Source organism: Triplophysa dalaica, chromosome 17, assembly GCF_015846415.1.
Source record: "Triplophysa dalaica isolate WHDGS20190420 chromosome 17, ASM1584641v1, whole genome shotgun sequence".
NCBI lineage: Eukaryota > Metazoa > Chordata > Actinopteri > Cypriniformes > Nemacheilidae > Triplophysa > Triplophysa dalaica.
The window spans coordinates 4,389,187-4,416,150 of record NC_079558.1 but is presented as its reverse complement, the minus strand read 5'-3'; the positions used below and the strand labels follow the sequence as shown (position 1 = coordinate 4,416,150).

The 26,964-nt window shown below is 39.4% G+C and overlaps 1 protein-coding gene across 4 annotated transcripts in view; it reads left to right on the top strand.

The window, feature by feature from the left end:
• Positions 1 to 363: 363 nt before the first annotated feature.
• dnmbp (dynamin binding protein) overlaps positions 364 to 26,964 on the top strand; it is a 37,339-nt gene continuing 10,738 nt past the window's right edge. For 2 of the 4 annotated variants that reach the window (XM_056771196.1, XM_056771194.1), the window contains exons 1-4: positions 364 to 669; positions 9,777 to 9,976; positions 10,062 to 10,184; positions 12,225 to 14,360. In XM_056771196.1, the coding sequence (XP_056627174.1) occupies positions 9,832 to 9,976; positions 10,062 to 10,184; positions 12,225 to 14,360 (2,404 nt within the window). In that variant the 5' untranslated portion in view covers positions 364 to 669; positions 9,777 to 9,831. Of the gene's footprint in view, positions 670 to 9,776; positions 9,977 to 10,061; positions 10,185 to 12,224; positions 14,361 to 19,096; positions 20,880 to 26,964 lie in introns of those variants that run through there. The other 2 variants (XM_056771195.1, XM_056771197.1) reach the window with 2 other exon arrangements.

Genomic DNA, 26,964 nt, shown 5'->3' with positions numbered 1-26,964 from the left:
TTACTAACTCTAGCCACTTGCCAGACTGAAAACCAAACACACCTCGCAAATTATAACTTCCATATTATAATAAGGTTATTTAAAACAATGCTAAGGTTTTAATAATAAATCTTACACACATGATGCTATTTTTCAGATTTTATCTATTTTATTAGTAACGCTACACAAGTTACGAATATATACCAGATCGTTTGACTCAACATAATGAAGCGGTTGACGTTGCGTACAATATATAAGATCATATCGGTTGAGGGAGGTTATGTATAATAACAGAGGTTGATGGAGAGCACGAATTTCTCTCAGGCATTCTTTGAAGGCAGCCCCACGCTCGGCATAGGTCCCTGTCAGCAGAGGGTGGTATGTTGATGTTGATGTCAGCATGGAGGGGGGATCAGCCTAGTGGGACTTCCATTGGGATGACAGCTGATCCCGTCGTGTCGTAGAGATGACAAGCCAGATCGGATCATCTGCAACGTGTGAGCCAAGTATTGACAGGCATAAAAAACGCAGAACCGATATGTGATCGTGAGCGATATTAAAGCAATAGAAAGAGAAAGAGGGAAACGGCAAAGTATCCGCTCGAATTGAGAAGCACTTTGCGTTTTGGTCGCGCCTTTTTTACAGCGCTCTGTAACATTAAAGGCATATGACTCAAACGAGGGCACAGAGGTGAGTAAAATCGTGTTGAATGAATGTTATTACGAGTTTAAAATGAATTTTGTGGTTGCGTCCTGTACGCTGATCTAATTGACTTTAGAGACATTAGTAAGATAAAGTGGAAACATTTCTTCTGTTTGCGTTTACTGTGGTTAACGTTTTTCTTTTGTGCATAAAACCGGTACTGTACATCATCAAATCCGTCTTCTAGGTATAATCCCAATAAGTAAGGGTGCCTGTAAAATCATGCACTTCAAAAGGAGACATTATATGATAGCTTTCAATCATAAACCTCAATTAGGAGGATATGAATTGCTAGTGATTTTATGATACCAATAGCGTGTTCGTCACCTGGCATGACAACTGTTGTCAGTTGTTTCGTCTCTTTTGCCCAGGGCCCCAGACAGCGTGCCAGACTTTGGGGCACTATTCGTGAGCGCAAATAGTATGCATACTACTCTTCGGCACAGTCTAATCTTGAATAGGTATTGGCATGCTGTGTTTACCCAACGATTAACGGAACTCTGTCATTTTTGTAATCCAATTAGGGCTGTGCAATATATCGACAAATCGCAAGTGTGCATATCGCCATGGTTGCAAAAAATAGCTATTTTAATATAAATGGAAAAATAAATATAGTATCGCATATCGAATATTGCATTATTTAGCATGCTAAATATCAAATTTTTCCTCCTTATCGCACAGCCCTAAATCCAATATAGCCAATATCACATTAGTTCGTGCGTATCAGGAAGTTTTGTAAACCTGACAGTAATAATATTTGACAGGGATGCTTAAAATTGGGGTTTCTGTAAAGTGATGTTAGGAGTTATTTAAAATGATCCACTGATTTGAAACACAGCATCAATCTATAGCTTGCTGACGAAATGGATTCAATCACAGGAATGAAATAAATTATTAGTTAAAATGTGAAATTGTATTGTGTTTCAATCGAAAGTGTGATGGGTTTGTGGTTCTCTAGGGGCTTGTGTGTTGGCTTCTGTTGGTGGGATGTTATTTGGAACCAATAGATAGATAGTTTATCACTTTTTAAAGGCATTAAGTCCTATGGAGACCGATTTACAGAAAACTACATGAGACCTGCTTCCTTGTTACAAACAAAGAGTTTGAATTATTGATTTGGTTGACAGTGGTATTCCCTGTCTTGGAGGATTGTTTTCTCGATGTGGTTACATGACAGCTAGAGTTCTATACAGCTATGCAAAACTATATGAACTCTGACCACAAAAGAGAATAAAGAATATTGTTTGATTCGAAAGCTATAAAGATGGGCATGTTCTGCATCACAAGATGAGATCGATAGACATCTAAATGGGATACTTGCTTCAAAAAAATGCAAATTCTGTCATTGTTTAGTATTCATGTTGTTCAGAACCTGACAGCCTAAAATCTTTATCTAATTTCATTGTGTGTAGTACTTCAGTCTTAATGTTCAAAACATCTTTTGTGTTTTACCATAGAAAGTCATACACAGGTTTGTAATGACACGAGGATGAACAAATGATGACAAAAACTTCAAAACCTGTAGAGACTTGCCTCCATAGTACTGAAAACAATCAGATCCCAGAGCAAGAAAGTTTGGGACATTCCTAACATGTTTTTTCAGCCAGAACTGAGGTTTAGACTCTATGACTCAACAGTGAGTTCAAAATGCCTCTCATATTTGCTCATGTCATTGATATTAGATGTAGTTTTGGTTTGGTTTTTCATCATCTGCACTCTCACGTAATCTCACAACAACTGATGGATATCATTTATCTAGAACACCAGCCATGTTCTTGGGCCTTAAAGCTGCTGTTGACTTGTCACAAGACTCTCTCTTGGACTCAAACTTGGGTTCAAACTTGTCAGAATAGGGTAGGCCTATAGAATACAGGCCACCGGGCTTTAAAGTGGGTTAGGCTGTGGGTTAGTTTTAATTGGGTGACGCCTGCAACCACATCATGCATACTTGTCGGAACCCCACGGCAAGCCATTTGACATTTGAAATAGTTGCAGCTTCATGTAGTGCTATTAAAAATAGCGAGAACATGTTTCTGATCCTTTTTTCGAACATGTTCCTTCAAACCCTATAAACAGCTACCGGAAGCATTGCTGTCTAAAAGGGTCCTAGCGATATTTTAGATGCTTCACAGTCATTTAGACACAAAGTATGCATTGTTGTTTCGAGTTTTGTCTTGATTCTCTTAAATGTTCGGTGGGGAGTCTTACTGTGCATAGTATTCAAGCTACTTTAGGCCTTAGCAGTGGGCAGTAAGCCAATAGCCTCATCAGATTCTCTGTTGGAGATTGTTTTCTGCATAGCCTTTAAATAAAAAACATTCTCACAAGGTTGTGCTTTTGGATGAGAGGGATGGGAGAATTTGACATTTTAAGGAAGTCTTTTCAAACAGTCCTGCAAGCTACTTGGTTTCCACGGCAACCTTTTCTATTTGGCCCGGCTCTCTTTTTTTTCCTCCGTCTCAAGGAAAGTTCTCCACCCCATACATGGTCTCTTGAGCACTGGATTTCTCCCTCAAACTGAGCTCGGACCTGCCAAACATACACCTTCCACCCTCGTTCTTGTGAAGTCAGCCTAGAAACATGCCACTCTGAGAAAGGAAGAAGGAATGAGGAAGTGTGGGTACTATAAGAAATGAAGAAAGAGCTATACAAAAAAGTTTAGAGAAGGGAAAAGAAAAAGCGCCAGTTCTTCGATTTATGTCTGCTGTCTTCAATTACTAAGAAGCAAAGCAGAACTATTCAGACACTATTCAACACAAACAAATCACAAATTGCATATACAAAACCACTCGAAATATCTTCCTTTGTAGTCCACAAAAGAAAGGGTAGTATACAGTTTTTTTGACACGAGGGTGACATGTTTAATTGACATGAGGGTTAATTAATGACAACAAGATTTCCATTTTTAGTTGAACTATCCCTTAACTTTCAGTGTGACTGATTAGTCTTTTTATGCCATAAATAAAATAGAGCAAATATAAAACAATTAGTTCTTATTATTTGGATTTCTTATTGCAATGATCTCATTAAAGCCGGTCTCTTCACCACATTCTGTGAGGGTCAGCCACATAATTTGGAGCTTACAGTATCAAGAATGATCCAATTCTCCGGGTTTGGGACTGATTTGGAACAAATGCTTTTAAAGAGCGTGCCACACTGCGGGCACGCACAGTGCCAGTACGATAAACACCCAACAGTTATATTAAAAAGCAGCAGAAAGTGCCACAATATGGAAGCATCCAGCCCTCGGTTTGTGTTGCATTAGCCCCCTCTCCACACCTCCCCACTTTTCCCCCTATTGTTGCTTAGAAATCGGACCTGTTCAATAAATAAAAGCAGGCGGTCAGCAGATCAGGTTCCAGAAGGGGAACACTGTAGGGGAATAGGAACAGAGGAAAGGAGTTTGCGTTGGATTTTAGGCGATTGTCCGATCCGAAAAGAGATCGCTGACATGTAGCCAAAGAGCATTTTTCTGCATTTATACTCCATCCAGGACGGGATCAGACACAGTTATGAGAGCGAGAAATACAGAATGGAAAGAGACGTCAAGGTTTAGAAATATCAGCAAGGATGATATATAATGTTTATTCCACTCGGGCAAAGCAAAGCCAGATGTGTGGGTTGTGTTTTAGCCAGATGTGTACGAGTCTTACCCGGTGCCCTGTCCCTTTAATGTTCATGCTACACAATATTATTAATTATATTATTGCAGCATGTTATACAAAAAAGCCCAGATTAGGACATAGTAATTGTTGTTGCATGTCATGTATATGGTTGTTGTAATACTGATTTCATGCCACTGACTCTCTAACCACTAGGCCACAACTGCCCCAGAGACACCTACACACAAACTCTCTGATACACAACAGTGATATTATGTCACTCCATGTTTCCCAAACCTGGTCCTCGGGACACACATGTTTTAGTTCTCTCCCTATATGAAACACCTGACTGATGAGTTGAATGGTGTGCCCCGAAGACCAGGGTTGGGAAACACTGCTCTAATCCACAGCGCTGAATCTTTCGTCACAGTTGATTCTTTGTTTTGAAGCCAGCTGTTTGAGTGTGTGTGTGACCTCTTTGAAAGACTCCAGCGTGAGTGTTAGACTTGTGTTTACAAAGCTGCCTGTTGTAATGCCACTGCTATCACCCCAGTGCTCGCTCACACACACACACATGCAGACTTTCTAAGAGCCTTTCTCTCTCTTTCGCTCGTTTTCGTTGTTCATTCATCTTTTTTATAAGCTCAACAAGAGTTTTAATTGTCCTTTTGTATGACGAATGCAAGTGTGATGAGTTGCATTGATAAAATTTGGGAAATTAATATGTGAAATCAAGCAAAGGAATGTAATTCTCTACACAACAGATGCATGCTGGAGCGTGTTATCCATTGAAACAGTAGCTGCAGGTGTGAGTCCTAACTCACATTAGAGTATTAGTGGAGTATTAGTAGACTGTTAGGTGAGGGTTGGGTAAAGGGTTAGATAGTCTGTTGACGGACTATCATAGTATAGTGTTAGCCGATATTAGAGAGAACGTGTTCGGATTGGCTTTCAAGGGTTGAGCTTGTAGCCATATAAACATTACATTTTTGAACAAACATCCCTGGACCCAGCTGGTCTTCAGTCGAGTGTTAGCGTGTGCCAATAATAATAATAGTTTATTCCAACAAAATGGGTGGAGCTTTACTATTACAAGTGTGGAGACTATTCTATTGATTAAATAGGCGATGTATGTTATAAAGTTTTACCTTTCTTCATGTTTGGAAGCACTATGGTTTAAAGGGATAGGTCACCCAAAAATTTTGTTCTGATGAACACAAAGAAAGATATTTGTGGGAAAGTTAGCAACTGACATATCCGAGGCACCATTGACTACCATTGTTAGATCATTGACTACCATTAGGGATGCACCGATGTATTGGCCGCCGATATTAATCGGCCGATATTGGATTAATTTAACACCATCGGCATACCGGCAATAGCATGAAAAAGGACGATACCGATTGTTTATTAGGCCCCTATGATTTCTGTGAAGGGGAAAACACAGATGGAAAGAAGCAAACACGCCAGAAAGTACCACTGAACAGCTTATGAAATTCAAAATATCTTTTTAATGTTAAACAGGAACAAAATTCAAATTGTGCTATGAATCACACACATAATTATTCAGCTGCTGTTTAAATATGCAATCTGCTCCTTCTTCATGTGAATGAGGGGTGTTGTTTTGTGTACTGTAGTGGACCTTGTAGCATCTGATGGATGTGAACTCATAAACTCAATCAGTGGTGCTCCAAAAGAGTTTATCTCAGGCACACATTATACCGTTTCATTTGAGATAAGCTGCTGTCAAAATTTGCGACAAGCAGACAAAAAAAAAATCCAGTTTACCACATAACTGCTAATAAAAATGTACAATACTAGTGAGCAAATGTAAGTAGACTTAAAACAGCAAAAGAAAAATAAGATGTAAGATACTGGTTCATATTAACATAGTTGTACACCACCAAAAAACAGGAAAAACACAGAATCCAGAAAAATTAAAAAGGAAAAAAAGGAAATTCGGGAAAAAATGAAACCAAATTTAGGAAAAAAAAAATCCTAGGTCCCTAGTTTATTAATTAACTGCTTTGAGGCAATGAGTTGGATGTCTGAATATCCAAAATTGTTACTGTTAATAGCAACAGCACAGGCTTTATTTAAATGTATTGAAGAAATTATATTTTTTTTGTCAAATTGGAGATTGTTTTTAATAAAAGAAGATTGTCATATTGTCGTCTTGTATTTTTATCTTAACTTACATTTACATTTAGGCACATTTACAGTTGTACCTCTCTTAAAATGTTAAATGGATCCAATTCATGTTCAGTAAAATTAATTGAATGCAGTTAAACTAGCTAGTATTGTATAGTACTGTATACAATTGACCAATATCGGTTAGGGTAGAAGTTGTCGGCCAATAGTTTTTTGTTAAAATCGGTATCGGCCCAAAAAATCCTATTGGTGCATACCTAACTACCATTGTAGGAAAAATAATTGTATTTATTTTTTGTTCTGTTTAACATTAAAAATATATTTTGAGGAATTTAGAAAAGCAAAAAGTTCTGGGGCACATTTGTGTGCAATTGTAATTGTTTATACTATGATAGCTAATGTGGCCCAGAAATGTCGGTTGTTATCATTCTTCCAAAAATCTTTTGTTCAACCAAACAAAGACATTTTTACAGGTCTAGAACAACTAGTGAGTAATTCATGACTGACGTTTCATTAAATAGTAGTTGTGCAGGAAGTTACCGTTTGGTACATGCGGTAAATGAGTGGGATATGATTGTGCTCATCAGTACTGACCTTTTCAGAGGAAGAAGAAGTAAAACAAAATCAGACACATGTCCTGTATGCTTTCAAACAGCTTTGCCAAATCAACAACATTCATAAGAATAAGGTTTTATACAGTAAAGTTATAGTAACTGCTGTTAGGCGCAACATGCGTGTGCTATCACTATATAGCGAGGTCTCAAGTCCATCATAACTTTTAACTGTGTAAAAAAGTAAGTAAAATGAAAATAAGTTATTGTGAAACAGAAGGCAAGGCACAACATAAAAGTCATTATGAAATCAAGTGAAATAAAGCTTAGTGAAAAGAGGTGCAGGTAGCTTTTAAAAGCATACAAGTTCTCTGTCTGACATGATGACTCACATAAACTGAACCGTGTAGTCAGCTGGAAATATACAGAACTTCTTGGAATGAGACACTGGGATCTCCTGGTTCTGTGGGACTTTTTTTCGAAAGATCCTAAAGCGGAGAGACGTGCTGCTACTCTCTCTCCCTAACACACCCACACAGATGTGTATCTGTGGGGCTTTTTGCTCATGTGCCTGAACGTGTTCACATTGGTATTTGCCTCATGAACCAAACTTACTTGACTTAAGGTTTGGTCAGCTTGATGTGGTGTTGAAAAAATTGCGACTGCGACAATGAATGGTATTTAATAATGAGACAAAAAGTCTCCATTTTCTGTTTTTACAGGGATTCCCATGTGTTGATCATGGAGCACAGCAGAAAATCATGGTGTGCGAATGCTCTCCAAAGATGTAAACAATTGATTTTTAGCTTCACACTACTTTTGTTATGTTAATGTTCGGTAATTTTATAATTCATCTATAGTTTACTGTCATAGAGGATTGTGGGATTGACACAGTCTGAGTTCTGTCAGTGTACATTTTTTTATGAAACCGACACTGCTGTCAAAAAGTCTTGATGGAGTGCTGGAGCAAAAGGTGTCCATGTTGCTGCCTGACTAAAAGGTTTTTAAAGTTGTGCAACATAACCTGCAGATGCACATTAGTGGAATTTTACCCACTTCTGTCACAAAGGTACAGTTTGTAAAATATCCTCAAACCACTAGCCCAGTGTTATATATTTTTTTCAGTTGAGTACTTACAATATCTCAAATTTTTCAGATTTCTAGTTCCCTTCTCATCTTTCCACACTCCTTCAGAGCATCATCATCAAGCTACGCCATTGTTGTTGTTTTGAATGTGAATCCTCTAGCGGCGGATTTAACAAATTTTGACTTTATTAAATGAACCATGTAATGGTTAACACTCAGCTTTTGTAGCTTACGCATGAGGTTTATTGTGATATTTACATTTTTATCACTAATTCACACTACTAATCTTACATAGTGTATAGTGAGGACCCCTCTATTCCCATCAAACCAGCCTCATACAAACAGAGAAATTTCCTCCTCATGTTGCTAGTAGATAACGTTCAGACACAAACTTCACACCTGGAAACCGTTACAATAGTAACTACACAAGTCCTGCTGTGACCCACATCACCTCCCGGTAGGGTCACCTGTTACCCCTCACCCGATACCCGAGAGGTCCCTAGAGAGACACACTCTCTCTCACACACACGGAGTTGACAGAGAGCCCTTTGAGCTTCTGAAACATGTGCATTTTAGCTCTCATTTCCTCTCTCTAACATTCTCTGTCTGACATTCGCACTCTCACTGTGGTATCTTGTCCTCCATTCATTCTGGATTGGCTGCATCAGTGGGTGAGATCAATCTCTTCATTTATTTGTAAACGAGGAGGACCAGAACAATATGACTTCTCAATCTTGCCATCTATAAACGCTTTCATATCCTTTGGCAGTGTACATTCATGGTTACACATAGAAGTGAGAATGTTTCACAGACATGAAATGAATTAAAGCAAAATGTGATATGTGCAGTTTAATATTATTTAATACCAGAGAGGTAACACTGTAATTATGAGGATGTTTTTACAAATTTGTCCCTCTCTTAAAGGCACAGTCCACCCAAAAATTGTAATTCTTTCATCATTTACTCACCCTTGTCATATTAAGTCTTTATTACTTTTTTTCTGCAGAACACAAATGAAGATATTTGCAACATTGGCTGTTGACTTGCATTGCATAGACACAAAACCATACAACATTTCTCAAAATATCCTATTTTGGGTTCCAGAGAAAAGAAACGTATACAATCTTTTTACAGCACACTGTCCCTTTAAGAAAATGTAAAAAAAAATCTTAAAGACAAACAGTTTTTGTTTTATTAATAGTAAAACGCTGATAACAATGTGCAAATTTAACGCTAATAAAACCAAGAAAATTGTTTTCTAAAGGCTCACAAGTAAAATTTTATAGTTTGAATGTTCTTTCTCAGAACTTTGACTCATTGTAATGGTATGTCTCAAGGCCTCCACCCCATTATTGTTCTCGTGCAAATGACTAAATATGTTTTGGTTGGTGTATAAACACATTTCAGCTTCTGGTCCAGAGATGTTGTATAGAGAGGTGAAATTAATCTCGTTTTTCATTTTAAATGACAGTCACAACAAGTTTCATGGAGAAATATTAAAACAACAGTAAAGTTCTCTTCCCTGGCTGCTCATTCTTGTATGTTTCAAACAGCTGGTCTGAAGTCATTATTTGACCTCATTGTCTTAGAATGTAAAATTACTGCAAATCTTTAATAGTAAAAGGCATCCTAACTCTTATTAACAGTCTAGTAGCCTAGGGATATGCAAACCATAAATCATTTTGTTTATTTTTTTGTTCCTTAGCAGCTCCATTATATGAAGATTTCTGATGCTTGTGGATGTCAGGGTATGAGCAAACATGGAAGCCGGATCGGTGGTGCGTGCTGTGTTTGAGTTTTTACCGAGCGTCTCAGAAGAACTTCCTCTGTTTACTGGTGATGTCATAGAAGTGCTCAGCGTTGTTGATGAATTCTGGCTGCTTGGTATCAAAGATGGAGTCACTGGTAAAATCCTGTTTTAAACTCACTACCGGTAGTCTCCTGTCACCTATATTTAAGTGTTCATTTTCTTTCCACTGTCTGTTTTCAGGCCAGTTTCCAAGCACTTTTGTGGAACCTGTTACAATTCCAAGCACCAAGACAGGAGAGAATCTCTATGTGTGCATCAATGACTTTAATTCTGTGGAGTCTGGAAGCTTACCCTTAAAGAGAGGTAAATATATTACATGCTTAATTTTTTTACATGCCACATTTGTGCTGTCTTTCAAAGCAAAAACCTATGCATAAATTGGTCTTTAATCAGGTCTTTCCTTTGGAACAAGCACATGTTAGATTGATATACAAATGCATTTTGTCTGATAAATTATTGTCCAAGCTACCTTTGGGCAAACAATTTTGTTATGTTTGTGATGTTATCTTTGCATGATTATTTTAGATAATCTGGTGTTAAAAAAATGCAAATAATACTTAGTGTCTTCTCCCCACAGCATTTTCACTTTGATTTATTGAGGTTCTGTGTTATATTGACTTTAGTAGATACTAAACCTGGTGAAAGAGCTAAATTACACTATAGACCATTTTGACCAAACTTATCATCACAAGGACTTCCTGTTTTTAACACCACACAAACATGAGAAAAAATATATAATATATAAATATAACCAACTGAACATTTAGAGCTGAATTAAAATGATACACATACATATTTAAGATGTGAAAAAGCATAAAACAAAGTGTTTCTGGACCAATGTTTTTACGTCTTGCAAAATGGTCTATATTTGGTGTCATTCTGACTCTATTGTAACATTTATCACTTTGTATTGCTATCTTCTCTTTTTAAGCCCAAATCCTTCTTGAAAGCAGCATAATGACTTGTGTGAGAGGTAAACGTAGTATTTTAGCTAAGAGAATATAGCTCTAGGTCATAAGTCAGGCCAAATGCCAAGAATGTTGATAAAATAGTAGAGATCTGAATCAGAAATGGAAGCTTTGACCTGTAACTATAGATAAATCAAATGCTTTGTTTTTATGCCTTAGAAGTTTTGTCCCTTTTCAGAGTTTCCATTTCATGAAATCTATTTCTACAGGTGGTTGAAAATAGCCTTTTTAGTAGCACTGATCCCAGTTCACCACTAGATGTCACTAGCTGTTTTTGGAGTACATTACAGTCATCGCAATATGTTTATTATAAATGTATAAACCATGTGTTTGTTCTTCTATTGTTTGCCTATTAGCTCTGTATTGTTCTATCTTGTCTTCGTTGCTTTGGAAATAAATGTTGGCGTTTGCATAAAGTATCATACTGTAAATGTTGTTGCATGACAAAGTACAAAAAATATCTACTGGTTGGGATCAGACAGAACCGTGTGTGGAAATTGTGTGTGAAATACTGTGACAAGCTTCCTTAGTTTTTGGGGAAAAGCTTGATGTATTTGGCATATTCAGCGAGGATCATAAACACTGTTTTAGTTTATGAGTTGAACACAATGGGAGGAGGAGCATATCTGTGTGGAATGTGACCCCTGTGATCCCAGTGGACATTCTGGCTCCTGCTGGTGTGTGTGTTGTGCTTTTTAGACTGAAACTGACCACAGCCGTGACTTCTCTACTACCGAGGTCAGGGGTGAGCTTCACAAAGCTCCAATGCTATTCACAAAAACAGCATAAATAGTGTTTGTCTTTTATGCTGTTTGCGAACAAATGTTGAAACACCTGCTGGATATATTTCTATGTACATTTAAGTTATTTAGCAGATGCCTTTACGCTTTTACACAGGATGATTTAGTATGAATGCAGTTCAATAATCCATTGAGTAGAATTGCTACTTATACAAATAAGTACTACCTAATGCAAATGAAACAAACACATTGTGAAAATCCACCCAAATCCATATTCTAATCCACTTTAAACCTTAAAAGTAATGTAAATATTTGTATAATTGGTACCACTTTACTCAGCAGGCAACTTTCAGAATTGTAAACAGAATTATTATTTGTGTACTGTAATCATGTTAGTACTTAAGTTTATATTTGGAACAAAAGAAAAACACAATTTCTTTATGCTATTTGTGAAAAGCGATAGAGCTGTGTGAAGATCAACTAGTGATTTCGATACCTTCTAGACTGTATTTTCACTTTCCCAAAGTTAATGTAATCCATATGCTTAAAGACCAGTCAAAATGTATTTGCTATTGCAAAGTGATTGTACAATTCATGATTCTATTAAGTGTTTGTCCTGTTCTCTCCTGCTGTAGGTGATGTAGTTGCTGCTGAAGATAGCGTGGACGAAGTTTGGATAAGAGGCCGTAATGCGTGGGGATCACGTGGCCTGTTCCCCACGTCATGTGTTAAAGAGTTGGAGCTTTCTGGTCGATCCAGGCAGCTGTCGGAGCGTAGTGCAGCTGCCCAGGCGTCCGAACTCCCCCCGTACGCCCTGGGTCAGGCCCGCGCCCTCATGAGCCTACACGCCCAACTAGACGAAGAACTTGACTTTCGTGAGGGTGATGTCATCACCATCATAGGCCTGCCAGAGCCTGGCTGGTTCCAGGGTGAGCTGGACGGCAGGACAGGGGTTTTTCCAGAGGGATTCGTGGAGCTGCTTGGACCCCTGCGCTCGCCTCAGGAGGAGCCTGAACCTCAGGTGCTGGAACAGTATTCGGCTTACAGCATGGACGACGAAGAGATGAGAGAGGAAGAAGAGAGAGATGAAGATCATTTGGTGGAAACTGAACAGCAGCAGGAGGAAGAGGAGGAGGAAGAAGGAGCTGTCTACGGTTTTGCCCTTCATGAATTTCGGGCCCTTGAGCCCGGCGAGCTGGACTTTGATGTAGGAGATAGGATCCGTATCCTGGCCAAGCTTGAGGATGGGTGGTTGGAGGGGCAAATACACGGCAGAAGAGGTGTTTTCCCACATCGATTTGTCAAGATAGAAGGACAGCTGCAGGTCACACCACAACCCGAAAATGAAAATTGTGTTACTGGCAGAGAGGAGTGTTATACACCTGAAAGCTCGGTTCAACAAGATCACACAGTTCCAGAATACGGCCAGGAGTGGGCAACCCAGGAAGACTACACTGTGTGGGACCTGGATTACTTTGAACGCAGAGACGAAGAAAGAAAAGAGGAACGTGTTGGCTACACACCCTCCGATATAACTTCCCAAGACAGAAAAGCAATGCAAAATCAATCACAAGTTCAACCGAAAAACCAAAGGATAGAGAGACCCCCACCACCTCACACACAACCCCACAGGGGAGTTCAAAGAATCAGCAAAAGCAATCACGCTCGACCCCGGTTGCCTCCTAGACCCAGTTTGCACGCCCTCAGTAACAGACAATACAGCACCAATTCACACACCAGTTTACGGGAACCTCCACCAGCACCCATCACCAGGAATCCAAGTTTAAACCCACTAACTAAAACCTCACCTAATTCCACCTGGACAAGAAACAATGGCCACTATGCGTCGTATGACAGCAGAAAACCCTTCATTTGTAAAATCACTGGTGAAAAGAACAGGCAGAAGAAGGTGACACGCTACGCAAGCGTCAATGATGCTGATCTAATATCGAATGGTCGCAGGGACCGGTGTGGGTCGAGTTCCAATGGGTTACCCACATCTCAGACACTGGGAGATTTGGCTGTGTCTGCTGGTGATCTTGAAGCCAAGCTTTCTCAGCAACTGATTGAATTCGAAAACAGTTTACCAGATCGTGTCAACGACCCAACAGAACAAACCAGATGGGAGGAGATCAACGCCGGATGGGGCAGCAAAGTTTCCCGCCATTACTCCATTCTGGACTACAGCACTGAGAGCGACATCATTCGTGGATCCTCACCAATCGAGCGTCTTTTCCCCCACACATCCTCTCCAGCCGGCTCTGCCTCCTCCTCTCTCGAGAGACGAAAAACGCTACGCCCACCTCCTCCTCGTCCACGGGTCCTCCGGCCACCGGCTCCTTCAAACCTGCAATGTCTTGTCACCAGCAATGACCGCCTTGCTCCTCAGTCTTCCAGACCTGCACGGCCAGCACCACGGCCACCTCCTCCTTGCATCCGCACCAACACTGTGACTCCCCGCCAGCCTCTGCCTTCGTCCAACCCCTTCTACCATTCACCGGAAGAGGTAGTTGAAGGGGTGGAGGATGCAGAAGATGCTCTGGAGAAAGAGATGGAGAGAGAAGGAGAGAGAGAACAGGAGCAGTACAAGTTGCTCCTGAGGTTGGAGGAGGTGGAAAGAGACATTGATATGTACTCCCATACAGCCCAAGAGCTTAAGGCCATGCTTGAAGACGAGCAGGATGAGACCTCGAGACAACAAGCGCTAGAGAATCTGGAGTTTTGCACATACACCATGGAGACTCTGACTCTGGAACAGCAGCAGCTACAAGGTAATAATTTCTCTCTTCACACTCGGTTCAGTATCATAGAATGTTTAGCTTTTTTAAGTAGGGACTGAGCTTTTTTAAATTTTTTACAGAAAATATTTATAACTTAATTTGAGTATCCAGTCACCAATATGAAGGACAACCTTTTTGTTTGTTTTATTTTATTCTGTACATCATTCGACTCAAACGGTGAAACAATGAAAAGAAAATATCCATTCGAAGCTGGGGGTTGCCAAACGATTTATCGCGAATATATGTCTTTGTTGTGCATATAAATATGTATATTTTTTAAATAATAATAAATATATTATATGAGCATTACGATTTATTTAATAATAATAATAATAATTATGATTATTATTTATTGTTTTTTTTCGGTATAATTTTATATTTATATATTTAAATAAATATATTTATATAATAATTTTCTATCTACATATTTGACTAAGTTGCTTTTGTGTCTAAATGTTTGGACTTTTATTTCATCTGTTGTGTCGTGTGTGTTTGTTAACTGTTAAAATGCTACAACTTGTACTAAGGGATGCACTAAAAACTAATGTTGCCACTATAAACTGCTGTGATCTGTTATGTATTGTTTACACTGTCAGACAAAACACACAGTCCTATTATTATTCCTAGAACACAACCTGCTACAAACTATAAGCCCCTCAGGGTGTTCTGTCATGCAGAATTTCTTTTGAATAACTGGATACCTGGATTTGCAATGCAGCATTCTTGCATGTGGCAGTGATTTAAAACGTATAAAATATCTAAAATATCCACATCCACAACAGCAGGTTTGAGGTCAAACGTGTTGCAGGTGTTCCTCGCTTTCCATGTGTTGTTGAAACCATCATCCCAGACAGAGTTTACTGTAGTGGGTGTGTTGGTACATACAGCTTTTATGTTGAATTTCTCTATGTTGTGTGAGTCAACACAACTTTTTTCCTATGAAGTCTATCGTTATTAACATGTATTGGTCGGGTTGCCCACAATTTCTCAGATTTGATATGCCTTAAAGAAGTGTCCTGGAGTGCTGACTCAATCTCTTAGTGCTGTTGTATAATATTCAGCGGTTTCTCATTGATGCTCTCTGATTGACCTTCACACTTTCTAGGTGACAGATAATGAGAGGTTTTCATATAGTCAGTTCAGTTCTTATGGTTTGATATGTTTCTGATGGTTAACAGGCTCAGTCCACACTTTCATATGGAGAAAAAAATCATATTTCACTGACAGAATGCTTTTTTGGAGCTATTAAGCACAGTTAACATTATCAATGATTCTCATTTTATATTCAAAACATAAAGCATTGTTTTGCTGAAAACGATTTGTTCTGTGGTATTAAGTCTCTCACTGTTTGATTTTCATCAGTTCAGTGGTCATGGTTTTGGTAACTCCTGCAGTTTTATTGTGTTGTACCCTGTAAAAATAAGCAAAATATATCAAATAAATTGTTATATTATCAACAAACAAAGACCGGTCCAGCATGTGCCCCAATGAAACCATCTATAGTTATGATTTTTAATGATTGGATCTGTAAAGGCATTAACTTTTATGGTTTATTATATTATACATGTGAAATGCTGAACCTGAGGTCTTTCCCACGTACATATGAAATACATTCTAAACCTATAGCGAGAGGGAGCCAAGGGCCCCTTTCTTTGCACCCTTGTGTGTCTTTCTCTATACCTCTGTCTATATCTCTATACCCTCATAAATCCTGTCTCAATCTTGCTTTAGTCCTATGGGAAAGTGTTGGACATAGGATTCTGTGCACATTATGGGCACTAGTGGCTTTAGAGCTCGTCTCTGGAGCTCTCTGCTCCAGCCAGTGGTGCGTCTCACAGCACTTTTTAGTCATGTTCTTAGAACCAAGACCACTCGAGTAACAGGTGAGACTTAAAAAATCTTGGAAGCGAGAGTTTGTAAATTGACTGCTCAGTATGTTCTGTTTGGCTTAGTATATTACTTTACCTATATTTATGTATATACTCTATCGTTCAAAAGTTTGGGTGTACTTACTTATAATACTAGTTAACTCATCAAAAGAACTACGCAATAACTATGCAAATAATGTTTAGATTGTTAATAAAAAACATTTCAATCAAGTGATCTAATTTTTTAACAGTATTGTATATGTGTGTATGTTTAGCCTATATAAACTGTCTTATTTTAAATATTAAAAGTAATTTGTAATGGGTTATATTAAATATTCCTTCCTATTTCGATTGGAGATACATTTTGTACTTCTTTACTTTTTCTAGCATATTGCTGATATTTCGCTGTTTTCTACATGCGTGTTGTGTTTATCATGTGACATCGTTATGTCACATACACTGTTTGCCTATGACTATGTACACATGTTGTTGTAAGTGTAGCCTGCCTTTTAGTCATCAACTTGTTTTTAAACATATCTTGATTTGTATTTAATAAAAGAACAATTAAGGATTAATTATTAAAGTAGCTTCATCTGTGGTTAACTCGATATAATTGTTATGCACAGTGATCTGTGTCTTTGTTTTGGAGCTCTGCCCAAGTCATGCTGAACACCAACATTGTGTTTTCAGCGATACTACAGGAAGTCTGAGAGACACAATTTCTTTACTAGCTAAAATACTTTTTGTTTTATGAAAGTTGTGTAAAATAACTTCAATATATGTTAATGACTCTAGCAATGCGTGCCAGTTAGGTTTAGTTTTAAAAAATCATATTGATTTATGGTGTTAGTGGCAGCATTTCCTTTATCCATGTAAGGGAGGTGAATGCGAGTTTCACATTTATCATAACTGGGTGTGTTTTCCATCAGGGAGGGTAGAAACAATGGTTATTTATTGTTACAGTGCAGATAGTCTGACAAAAACGTATTACATGTAAAGTGGTTTGCTGCACAATGGTTTTGAGCAGTGAGGAAGAGACAAACTTATAATATCATAATATGTGAAGAATTGAAATAAAATGATACCAGTAATACCTAGGACAGAGAAAGAAAGAAACAAAGAAAGAAGTTCTGACTGCCCTATTTTTGTGTATATGTAGGTGTGCGTGTCCAAATTTAGTTTTGGATTGCCCCATCCATAGCCTTACTTCTAATTGGGATCTGTTTGGGTGCTCATAAAAAGCATCAAGAGCTCATTTGTGTCCAGGATCTAATCTCCAGCTCCCAGCTTTTCTGTGTCCGTCTCTTGCACGAAAGCCTATTCAGGTTAACAGAGTGCTCTTTAGAGAGCTGCATGATCCCATCGCCTGCTGGAAAGGTTGTGAGAGTTTGAGCGTAGGGCTGTTTTAATGACAGATGAGAGGAGTGGCATCCAAGACCCGTATTTTCACCTCTGTCACATGAATGTTTATAGATGTTTCTTGGCTGTAATTGCGTTTTGGGGTCCTGTTGTGTTGTGTGAGGGGTTTGAACTAATCAAAATGGATGAAACACATCGAGGGACATTGATTTGCTTATTAAGTGTGAACGTGTCTAAGTCTCTTGATTGAGATTCTTACTTTTTTCTCAACTAGTGTTGACTCTTGAATGTCTAGGGATACAAACAATTGGTTAATGACCTAATTTAAAATATTACCCAGAAACATGCTAATTTTCTTTGGATGAAAATGTATGAAAGGCACCAGGTGTGCACCATGTTTGAAAGTGTGTTCAATTCTTAGTTCAAAGGGTTGTACTTGGGTAAACGAAGTAAAACATGTGCCTACCATTACAGAACAAGAATGCCGCCTCTAATGTCCCTGAAGTGAGAAAACAGTTTCGGTCTGCCCTGCAGTAAAGTGAGATCTTAAACACTGATTATCAAAAGACCAGTGCAAAGAGCACATGTAATCTGGTCTGCAAAATCCTCTATTCTCACTTTTCATATGTAGATTGTCTATAATCCTATAAGTACTTACCTTAACCCTTATTTTCAATTACTCTTTTTAGCACACTTTCACAGCAGAACTTTGTTTTGTAGGACATCATAGTTCTGCGTAACTTTTTGTCTTATTGTCTTGGGGAGTGATATACTATACTAAAGCGCATGAATAGCAGTTTTTTTTCTTCTTCTCATGAAAAGATGCCATAGCCTGTGAAACCAGGGGCAGTCAGTAACAATGGCACATTGTGGAGTATGAAGGCACTCAATAGTGCACAGTGCTCTCTGCAATAATCGGCCTGCGTCCAACTTTCCCAGGTCATCTTGTTGAAACATGAAAGCTCGAACAGAGCTCATGATCATGAAATCATGGGAACTTTGAATCTGCTATTAAACAGGTTCAGAAATACATACGATAAACAAGTTACAGCAGATTCATGCTTGTATTTGAAAGAACAGAAAGTCTATTCTCAACAAATACACCTGCTAAACTTGTTAAATAAAGAACATCATGTCAAAATCTCAGAGTCAGTTGTACGATTTTAAAGTAGACAATACACATTCTCATGACGCAGAAACAATGCCAAGTTTAAGGACGCCTCAAGTTTGTGGACTTAAAGAGGCTAATGCTTCCTCCTCTGTCATGTGGGGGGTCAGCAAATTCCAGCCTGTGTTTTCTTGCAAACAGAGACTTCAGCCAATCACAGCCTCCCTATAATCCATTCATGTGACTAACTTGAATGATTAACCCTAAACGCCTCCCCTTGCCTCCTCTCTGCGTGTGTCCCTCCCCCACCTCCTTCCTCTCGTCTTCCTATTGGCTGGGTAGGCAGAGAGAGAGAGAGATTGAGTTTCTCAGCTCTGAACTAGACAGTCCTGTTTAGTTTAGAAGGAGAGTTTTAGCGAGACGGATAGTTTAAGCATGTCTGATAAATGGATTCTTCCACATCTGGAATGTGAAATTTGGGGAAGCTAACACAGCCTGCCCGATTTGTGGGAGCGACGTGAATTCTCACAGCTATCATGAAGGGACAGGTGGTCATAGGACACCCTATGCCGTTCGCTCCGGTGCCTTGGGAGATCAGCAAGGCTCCTCCCAAGAGAGGTAAGAGCGTGGAAGAACTGGTGAGCGAGAGTTGGGACAAGGAGCAATGTATGAAAATGCTTCATCTTCAGCAGCAGCAGGTCATGTGCCAGCAGGACATCAGACCTGTGCCTGGACACTGGGAGCACCAGGCCTACCTCGCACAAGCCAATGGGATACGACAACAAAGCTGGGAATATGAGGACTGGGACAGGGTCACTCATCGAGAGGGCCCGCCTCAGCAGTTCTTCTATCAATCTCCAGAGGCGGTCTACGAGGAGCCGAGGAAGCCACAGGAATTGGCACGTAATCACTGTTTTTACGAGCACAAAGAGGATTTGGATTATTCTGATCGTAGAGACCAGAGAGACTACGATCAGAGCCCAAGGACTAAAGAGTGGCCTGACCATGTACACCGGTACAACTCTTGGGAATACGATGAATACTACGAGGGCAGGGAGCCTTATAGTCGTAGAGATCGGTATGCACACAGTTTGGACCGTGATCATGTGGACTACTATAAGCGGGATGTTTACAAAGATGTAGATCGCAGGGATCGGGATTACCATGAACGCAAAGAACTGGATAAGTATGACCGTTACGATCGTAGGGATAAGCATTACGATCAAGAACGCTATGAATCCAGAAAAGATGACAGGTACAGATATAGAGAAATAGACAGGTATGACTCGCGAGACAATGACCAGCGCTATGATCGTAGAGAGAAAGACCAGCGTGATCACAGAAAAGATGAACGTTATGAGCGTACCTACTTTGAGGATGACCGTCGGATATGCGACAGGTATCAGTACAGAGAAAGAGACTCACGTGAACGAAGAGAGTATGAGCGATATGTACAAAAGAAAGATGATTATGACTACAGAGAGAAGGACAAGGTCCGCAGGGACCATAGAGAAAGGACAGGTGCAGAACTTGTAGAAAGAGACAACTGTAAATACAAGTCAGGCCTAGATACCAAGGATGGGTACGAACGCAAGAAAGGTAACCATTATGATCGGTATGATTATAGAGAAAATATCCTGTCTGAGCAGAGGGATCACTTTGAGATTCAAGATAGAGACTCCCTTGACCCTCATAGACAAAAAGACCACTATCAGTACAGAAAGATGGATCCACGGGATGACAAAGGTTATCAGAAAGATGAACGGTATGACAGTGGAGTCAAAGACTGCTATGAAGAAAAGGTATGTGAAAGCGATGACTGTGACCAAAAAATCAGGGAGCGATATCGGGATCTTAGGTCTGTTTCAGAGGAACACAATCACGAGGGTTACAATAGTGACCACAGCGGTGGAAGATACCGTAAGGAGTGCGAAAAGGATGTTTATCAGAAGCAGGCCTTACGAGGGATACGGTCTTACGAGGATCCTGTTCATCTCAGCTCTGAATGCGAGGAACAGGTCAGCAGACATCCAGGAAAAGTGGATGTGGAAAGTCAAAGCCGGATGCGGAAACCTGTTTATGTGGGTTCACTGGACAGGAACAGCTTCTATAGGAAGACAGCACCCAGCTCGCTCCGGAAGTCAGAGTATGCCACCAACAGGAAAAAGAAACAAGGTAAACCCATCAATGCCAGCAACACATCCAGTACTGGTGGTAAAACATAGTCGGAGGGTGTTTTGTGGTGTTCTTGGTATGAGTCAGGAATAAGAAACAAGTATTGGCAATGTATAAGCTAGGATTTGACCTTCAGCTGACTTTTTTCAAATCAATTCAGGAAATGTCAAAGGTGCTGATGGCGCTGTCACCATCTTAATGCATAGGTATGCATGTCTGTGAGACTGGCTATCGATGCAGTCACTATAGAGCAGTGTAGAGTTTCATGTTTGTGTTTTTTTTTCAGTGTGGTGAACTTGCCGGGTGGGGTGGGGGGAACTGGTCGAACTTGTTGGGTTACTTTTCTTAGCCTTTGTTGTCTTTCTCTTCGCCCCTTGGTCTTTGTGTTTCTCTCCCTCTTCTGTTTTGTGTTCTGTCTTTTTGACTACTGTTTGTTATAAATGTGAAATCAAAAGTCGTAAAAATGGATACAATAAGAAATGTGAAAAGTAATAAGTAATAAACCTTAAGATTGCATTTCCAAAAACATAAGTTTTAATGATGAAACAATATTTCTGATAGATAGTTTTCTACACTTTCTGTTTGTCAAATTTAGTTATGGACATTTTGGTGTACTGAACTTCATCATTAGTTCATAAAGGGATAGTTCACCCAAAAAGAATGTTGGTTACTGAACCACAGACCACTGACTTCTAATGTATGGACACAATACCCATGCAAATCAGTGTGTAACACCTCTGTTCGGTTACCAACATTCTTCAAAATATCTTCTTTTGTGTTCTGCAGAAGACAGAAAGTCATACCGGTTAGAATTGACAAGAGGGTGACTAAATGATGACAGAAATGTTGTTACACCTATGTGTGTAACGTCCACATATTTTAGTGCCCACTGTATGTCAGTTATGTTTAAATAGCATCCACTCCTTAATGTTACACATCCTCCTCCTTAGCCATCTCAGCATAATGAACTTTTTAGTATGAGGCATCAGTGCTATTTTTTGTGTGTCAGTGTTTGTGTGATGGCCGCTCCAGAGGAAGATTTGGTCTGTGTCGTGTCTGACACAGAGCAGGTGGTCAGTTCAGGCCAGGGTAATCTTGTATGGCCCAGTGCTCCAGTCAGAGCCTGTAGGGGGTGGAGGATGACAGAAGACTCGAAGACGGAAATCTGTGGGACTAGGATGTGCATGGTACTAAAGCCCTCCCCCCATTTATGTAGCCCAGACTTCTTAATGTTTAGTTAGGGGCACCATGAAGAGGAGATTGACTCATAGTCTGAGGTTATCTGTTTTAGGCTTGATAGAATAGTACTCCCTTTTTCTTTTGGCTCATTTGTACGGTCTTTAATTGTTTCTTGTTTTGGAAAATGTGCCTCATGCTTTCAAGTTTCGGGTCATCTATGGAGTCGCCTGTTGCTGGTCTTCATAATCCTTGTGCAGCTGCCAATGCCAGTGGGCTGGAATGGGATTAAGTGGAAACCTTTAGCCAACCCTCATGCAACATTCGTGCAAAATTAAGTCAAGGGCCAGCCTGGCAGACAAAAGCCTCAAGTCACAGGCTGAGTAGGGAATTAGCTGGTTAATGTAGGTCAGGATTTCTCACACACTCAATAAATGCTGTAGGTTGCATTCCTGCTTTGTGCCACACGGCGTTATTTTGACCTTGACTTTTATTGACCATGAGCCCCTTCTGGGTATTGAGATTTGGGATGATTCCCAATGGGCAATATTTTTTATAATACTACTTTACAGGCAGTATTAAATATTTTCCTGTAGCTCAGTGGTAAGAGCATTGCGTTAACAACGCAAGGTTGTGGGTTCGATCCCAGGGGATTGCAAATACCTATGTAAAATATATAGGATAAAGCAATGTAAGTCGCTTTGGATAAAAGCGCCTGCCAAATGCCTAAATGTAAAGGGATAGTTTAATTCTTTCAAAATTTACACATCTTAAGGTCTTTGCACATACAGTCATATGCAAAATTTTCATATGCGTTTTTCTGTACTTGAATTTTGTTTGTACGGTTTCTCAACATGCTTGCTACGGATGCGAAAAATGCAGAAAATCGAACCCAGTCCGATTTTTTTTATGACGGACGAAAATATCGGAGGCAGTGTGTAAATGTAAATGTCTTATTTATGCAGAAATTTCGGATGCAAATTTCAGACTCGATGTGCAATCGGCTTAAATGTCATTCCAAACCTTTATTACATACTTTATTCTGCAGGATACAGTAAAATATATTTTGAAGAACATTGGAAAACCGAAAACAATAGCCTCCATTGACGTCCATTGAATGGGCACAAAACCACTCTGACATTTCTCACAATATCTTCATTCGTGTTCCACAGAAGAAAAAAAATCATACATGTTTTGAACAACATGAGGATGAATTTGTATGTTATGCTTAGTTGTTTGACGGAGCCATATCTGTGATGTTCCAGACGTGTTGGTTTGTGACATTGGGTTTGAAGATCTATGGCAGTAGTAAAGCTCTTCTTTGTGTAGCTCTAGAGGGTGGGCTCTCGAAGGAGCCGTACATCACATGCTTGGACATCTTGCTTTGTCCTAGTGGGCCCCCCAATAAAAAGACCCAGGGTGTTAGAATGCATGTAATTATAACACACCTCTGTAATGCTAATCACAGCCTGTTGAGAGGATTATTTACGGCCAGTCACTGTATTTACTGTCAGGAGCGTGAATTTTGATTGACGTGAAAAAGTCACATTGTGTAGCACCTTATACAATTCACATTGTTTCAAAGCAGCTTTATTGAAAACCATTTGTTTCATTTGTGCCTCTTAACAGAAAAGGAAAGCATCTTAGTTTTTAAGCGGTTAGTTCACCCAAAAATGAAAATCATTTACTCACCCTGCAGAACACAAAAGAAGATATTTTAAAGAATGTTGGTAACCACTAACAGCGGTACCTATTGTCTTGCATTGGTTTTGTGTCCGTACAATAGAAATGAAGGGGTATCGCCATTGTTACCAATATTCTTCAAAACATCTTTGTGTTTTGCAGAAGAAAGAAATTCATACAGATTTGAAGTGACAAATCTGACAGAATTTTCATTTTTGGGTGAACTGTCCCTTTAAGGTTCTTGCACACTCTTGAACGTACGCCAAGTCAACACTGGCGTATCAGTTTTACTGCAATAATGGATTCCTTAAGGCAGCTCAGAGCCTAAATCTCTTCAAGAGCTCCTCTTGACATTCCTCTTACTTTGCCTCTGACTACCACAGAACAAACACTTTCATGGATGTCATGAATTGGAGATGAAACTAAATGGCATCTGTTTTTACATTGTTTTAGGTCTTTTCCAAATAAGGCGTGCAGGCTGGATGTTTTGAAAGCTTTCTGAAAGGCTTTTGAGTGGTTTGTTCAAACGCTTGCTCACGTTTATTGCAGGCGTGTCACATCCCACGCGAATCAGACGTCTGACCGAGGGCTGGAGGTGTGGAATGTAAACCCGCAGCCTTTTGAACAACTAAACAAATATTAAGAAACAGTATCAGTGACGTAGATTCCTGCACCGGAACGAGTGTATGTGTAACTCAAATACTTGTTTTTGTAGTTTCCCCAAGCCCTGTTTCTGTTCTTATGTAATAATTTTGTAAGGATTTTTTATCTACAAATTCATTTAGGTAGAGTTTTAGCAGTAAGCACTTTTTATGTCATTTTCCAAATGTTTATCTCATTCCTAATGTTGACTTATAAATCTTTCTGAAGGTTTCCTGTTCTGGCTTTAAGAAGCATGCAGCTTTAATTTGAGATGCACTTTGTCAGACTTGCATTCGCTTAATCTGTGTAAGTCGCTCCCACACTTTGACATGTCAGTCGTGAGTAGTTTCCGTGGTAACTGGGCATTCTTGTGTGAACTTTGTGCTGAACATACAGCCCTGATAGTGTGTGTGACCTTATACTAGACAGGGACACAAGCAGCCCATTGAGCTTTGGTCGGACCATTAAACACCCTTCAGTTTCACATGAAGGACAATGTTGTTCATATTCATGGTTAAAAAAGTACAATTCTTTGATCATTTATCCTCATGTTATTCTAAACCTGAATGCCTTTTTTCCGCAGAGCATGAAAAAAGATATTTTGAAGAACGTTGTTGACTAACTCTAGTCCCCATTTACTTACATTGAATGGACACAAGATCGCTGACATTTCTCGAAATATCTTCTTTTGTGTTTAGTAAAAGAAAAAGTCAAATGCATGTTTTGGATGACATGAGGGTGAATAAATGATGACAATAGTTGCATTTTACTGTGATCTATCCCTTTCAATGTTATATAGCATAGAGATTTCTGCTTCTCTAGTCTCGAAACTGAAATTTTATCAGATTTGTTGATGCCTCCTTAGGAACAGCGTAGATGCTTAAATGAAGCTGTAGTAGGAATAACAAGCATTTTCAACAACAACATCATCAGCTTTCACATGTTTATGTGATTATTTTAGTGATTTTATATTTGTACACATTTTTTTTTATTAACTACAGAAAGGTTAAGTGACTCGACATTTATATATATATATATATATTGGGATTTGCTATTAAAACACATATCAGTCTAACACCAAATAATCACTAATTGAAATTCAAAAGGAGCTCGAAGCACATAAATGAGCGTCCACCTGCTCCCCTGATACACCTGAACAAAGAATCCCACTTTACACAGAAAGCCTAAGATCGCTGAGAGGCAAGGGGATCTTGGTATTGAGAGAACTTCAATCTTGATGGAATTCAATCTGAATGAGGAGGGGCCAGGTCCCAAGAGTGCCGGCCACTCCAAAAACATGAAGCAGACCTTCTGAAATGAGCGACCATTGAAGCATCATTTCCCTGTGTGTGTAAGATTCCAGCTCCAGGCTTTAGTGTGCCGTGGCTACGTTCACTCAGTTGTGTGTAATAGCGCGGGTTCCCATGTATTCAGATGGTAATAGAGGACCCGAATGAAGTTTGCGTCTTAAAGAGAAAGCCTTCCCTGTTGATAATGTGGGACGGGGTGATTCCTCTTCGATTTAGATGAATGCTCCCATGACCTCTGTTGGTGTGTGTTTGCGTGTGGCAGTGAAGACGAGAAGTTTGGGGGGTAACAGGTGGGTAAAGTCTTGAGGCCCCGTTCTTTCAATGTTTTTTGAGTGTTGCCGACACAGAGGCGCCTGAAGAAATCTCAGTCTATTGCATGGGGAACTGGGTAGATGAGTATGGTCAGTTCAGATATGTTCAGTATGGCTAACAAATCATTATATGGATTATTTGATTCTTAATAGAGGGTGTTACATGTTGTTTTGACATTGGAAGACTTTACAAGACTTTACGAAGCTTCAGTAGTGCAAATGTTTTATGCGGCATAAAAAAAATAATCTTGCAAAACATTCCATTCTATGCAATAACGTTGTTTTTATTAACCTTTAAATTAGCCGGATATTTGTTTTGTAAAGTATACAGTGTGTTTACTTGGTCAGATTTAAAAACAAGAACTCCTCTCTGTCTACCCTTTGGGTCTGTGTTTTTGTAGAATATTGTAAGCCACATAGAGAAAGCTGGCTGGAGCACGACCCTGGAAGCTGACCAAACATAATGTCACAATGAATTATGTCCACCGAGATAAAAAAGAGAAGCTTTTTGTGTGTGTGTGTGTGTCTGCTCAAGATTACTGTCCCTTCCATTGACCAGGCCATGGCATATACTTTGATCTCTTTCAGCGCTGGCATGGTTTTGAGGTTAAACCAATGCTCTAATACACCACAACACAATGGACCTTGTCACTTAAGCTTCTCTTCCTATCTCTGTATCTGTATTTCTGGGTGGGTGGCTGTCTGTCTGTCTGTAATGCGCTTTTACATCCGTTTTCACCTTTGCACTTTTACATTTCGAATTTCCACATGGCCACAGATAACCAGGCAACCTGAAACATCTCTTGAGTTTTGGTTTTGGTTTTGCGTCATAGAAAGTTAGAAACCACGAAGAGAGAAAAATATTTTATCGAGAACAATGCATACACTATGCCTGTTATCTAGATGTGGGTCAAAATAGATTTCATTGAAGGGGTTTTGTGTATGTATATGTGTGTAAAGTAG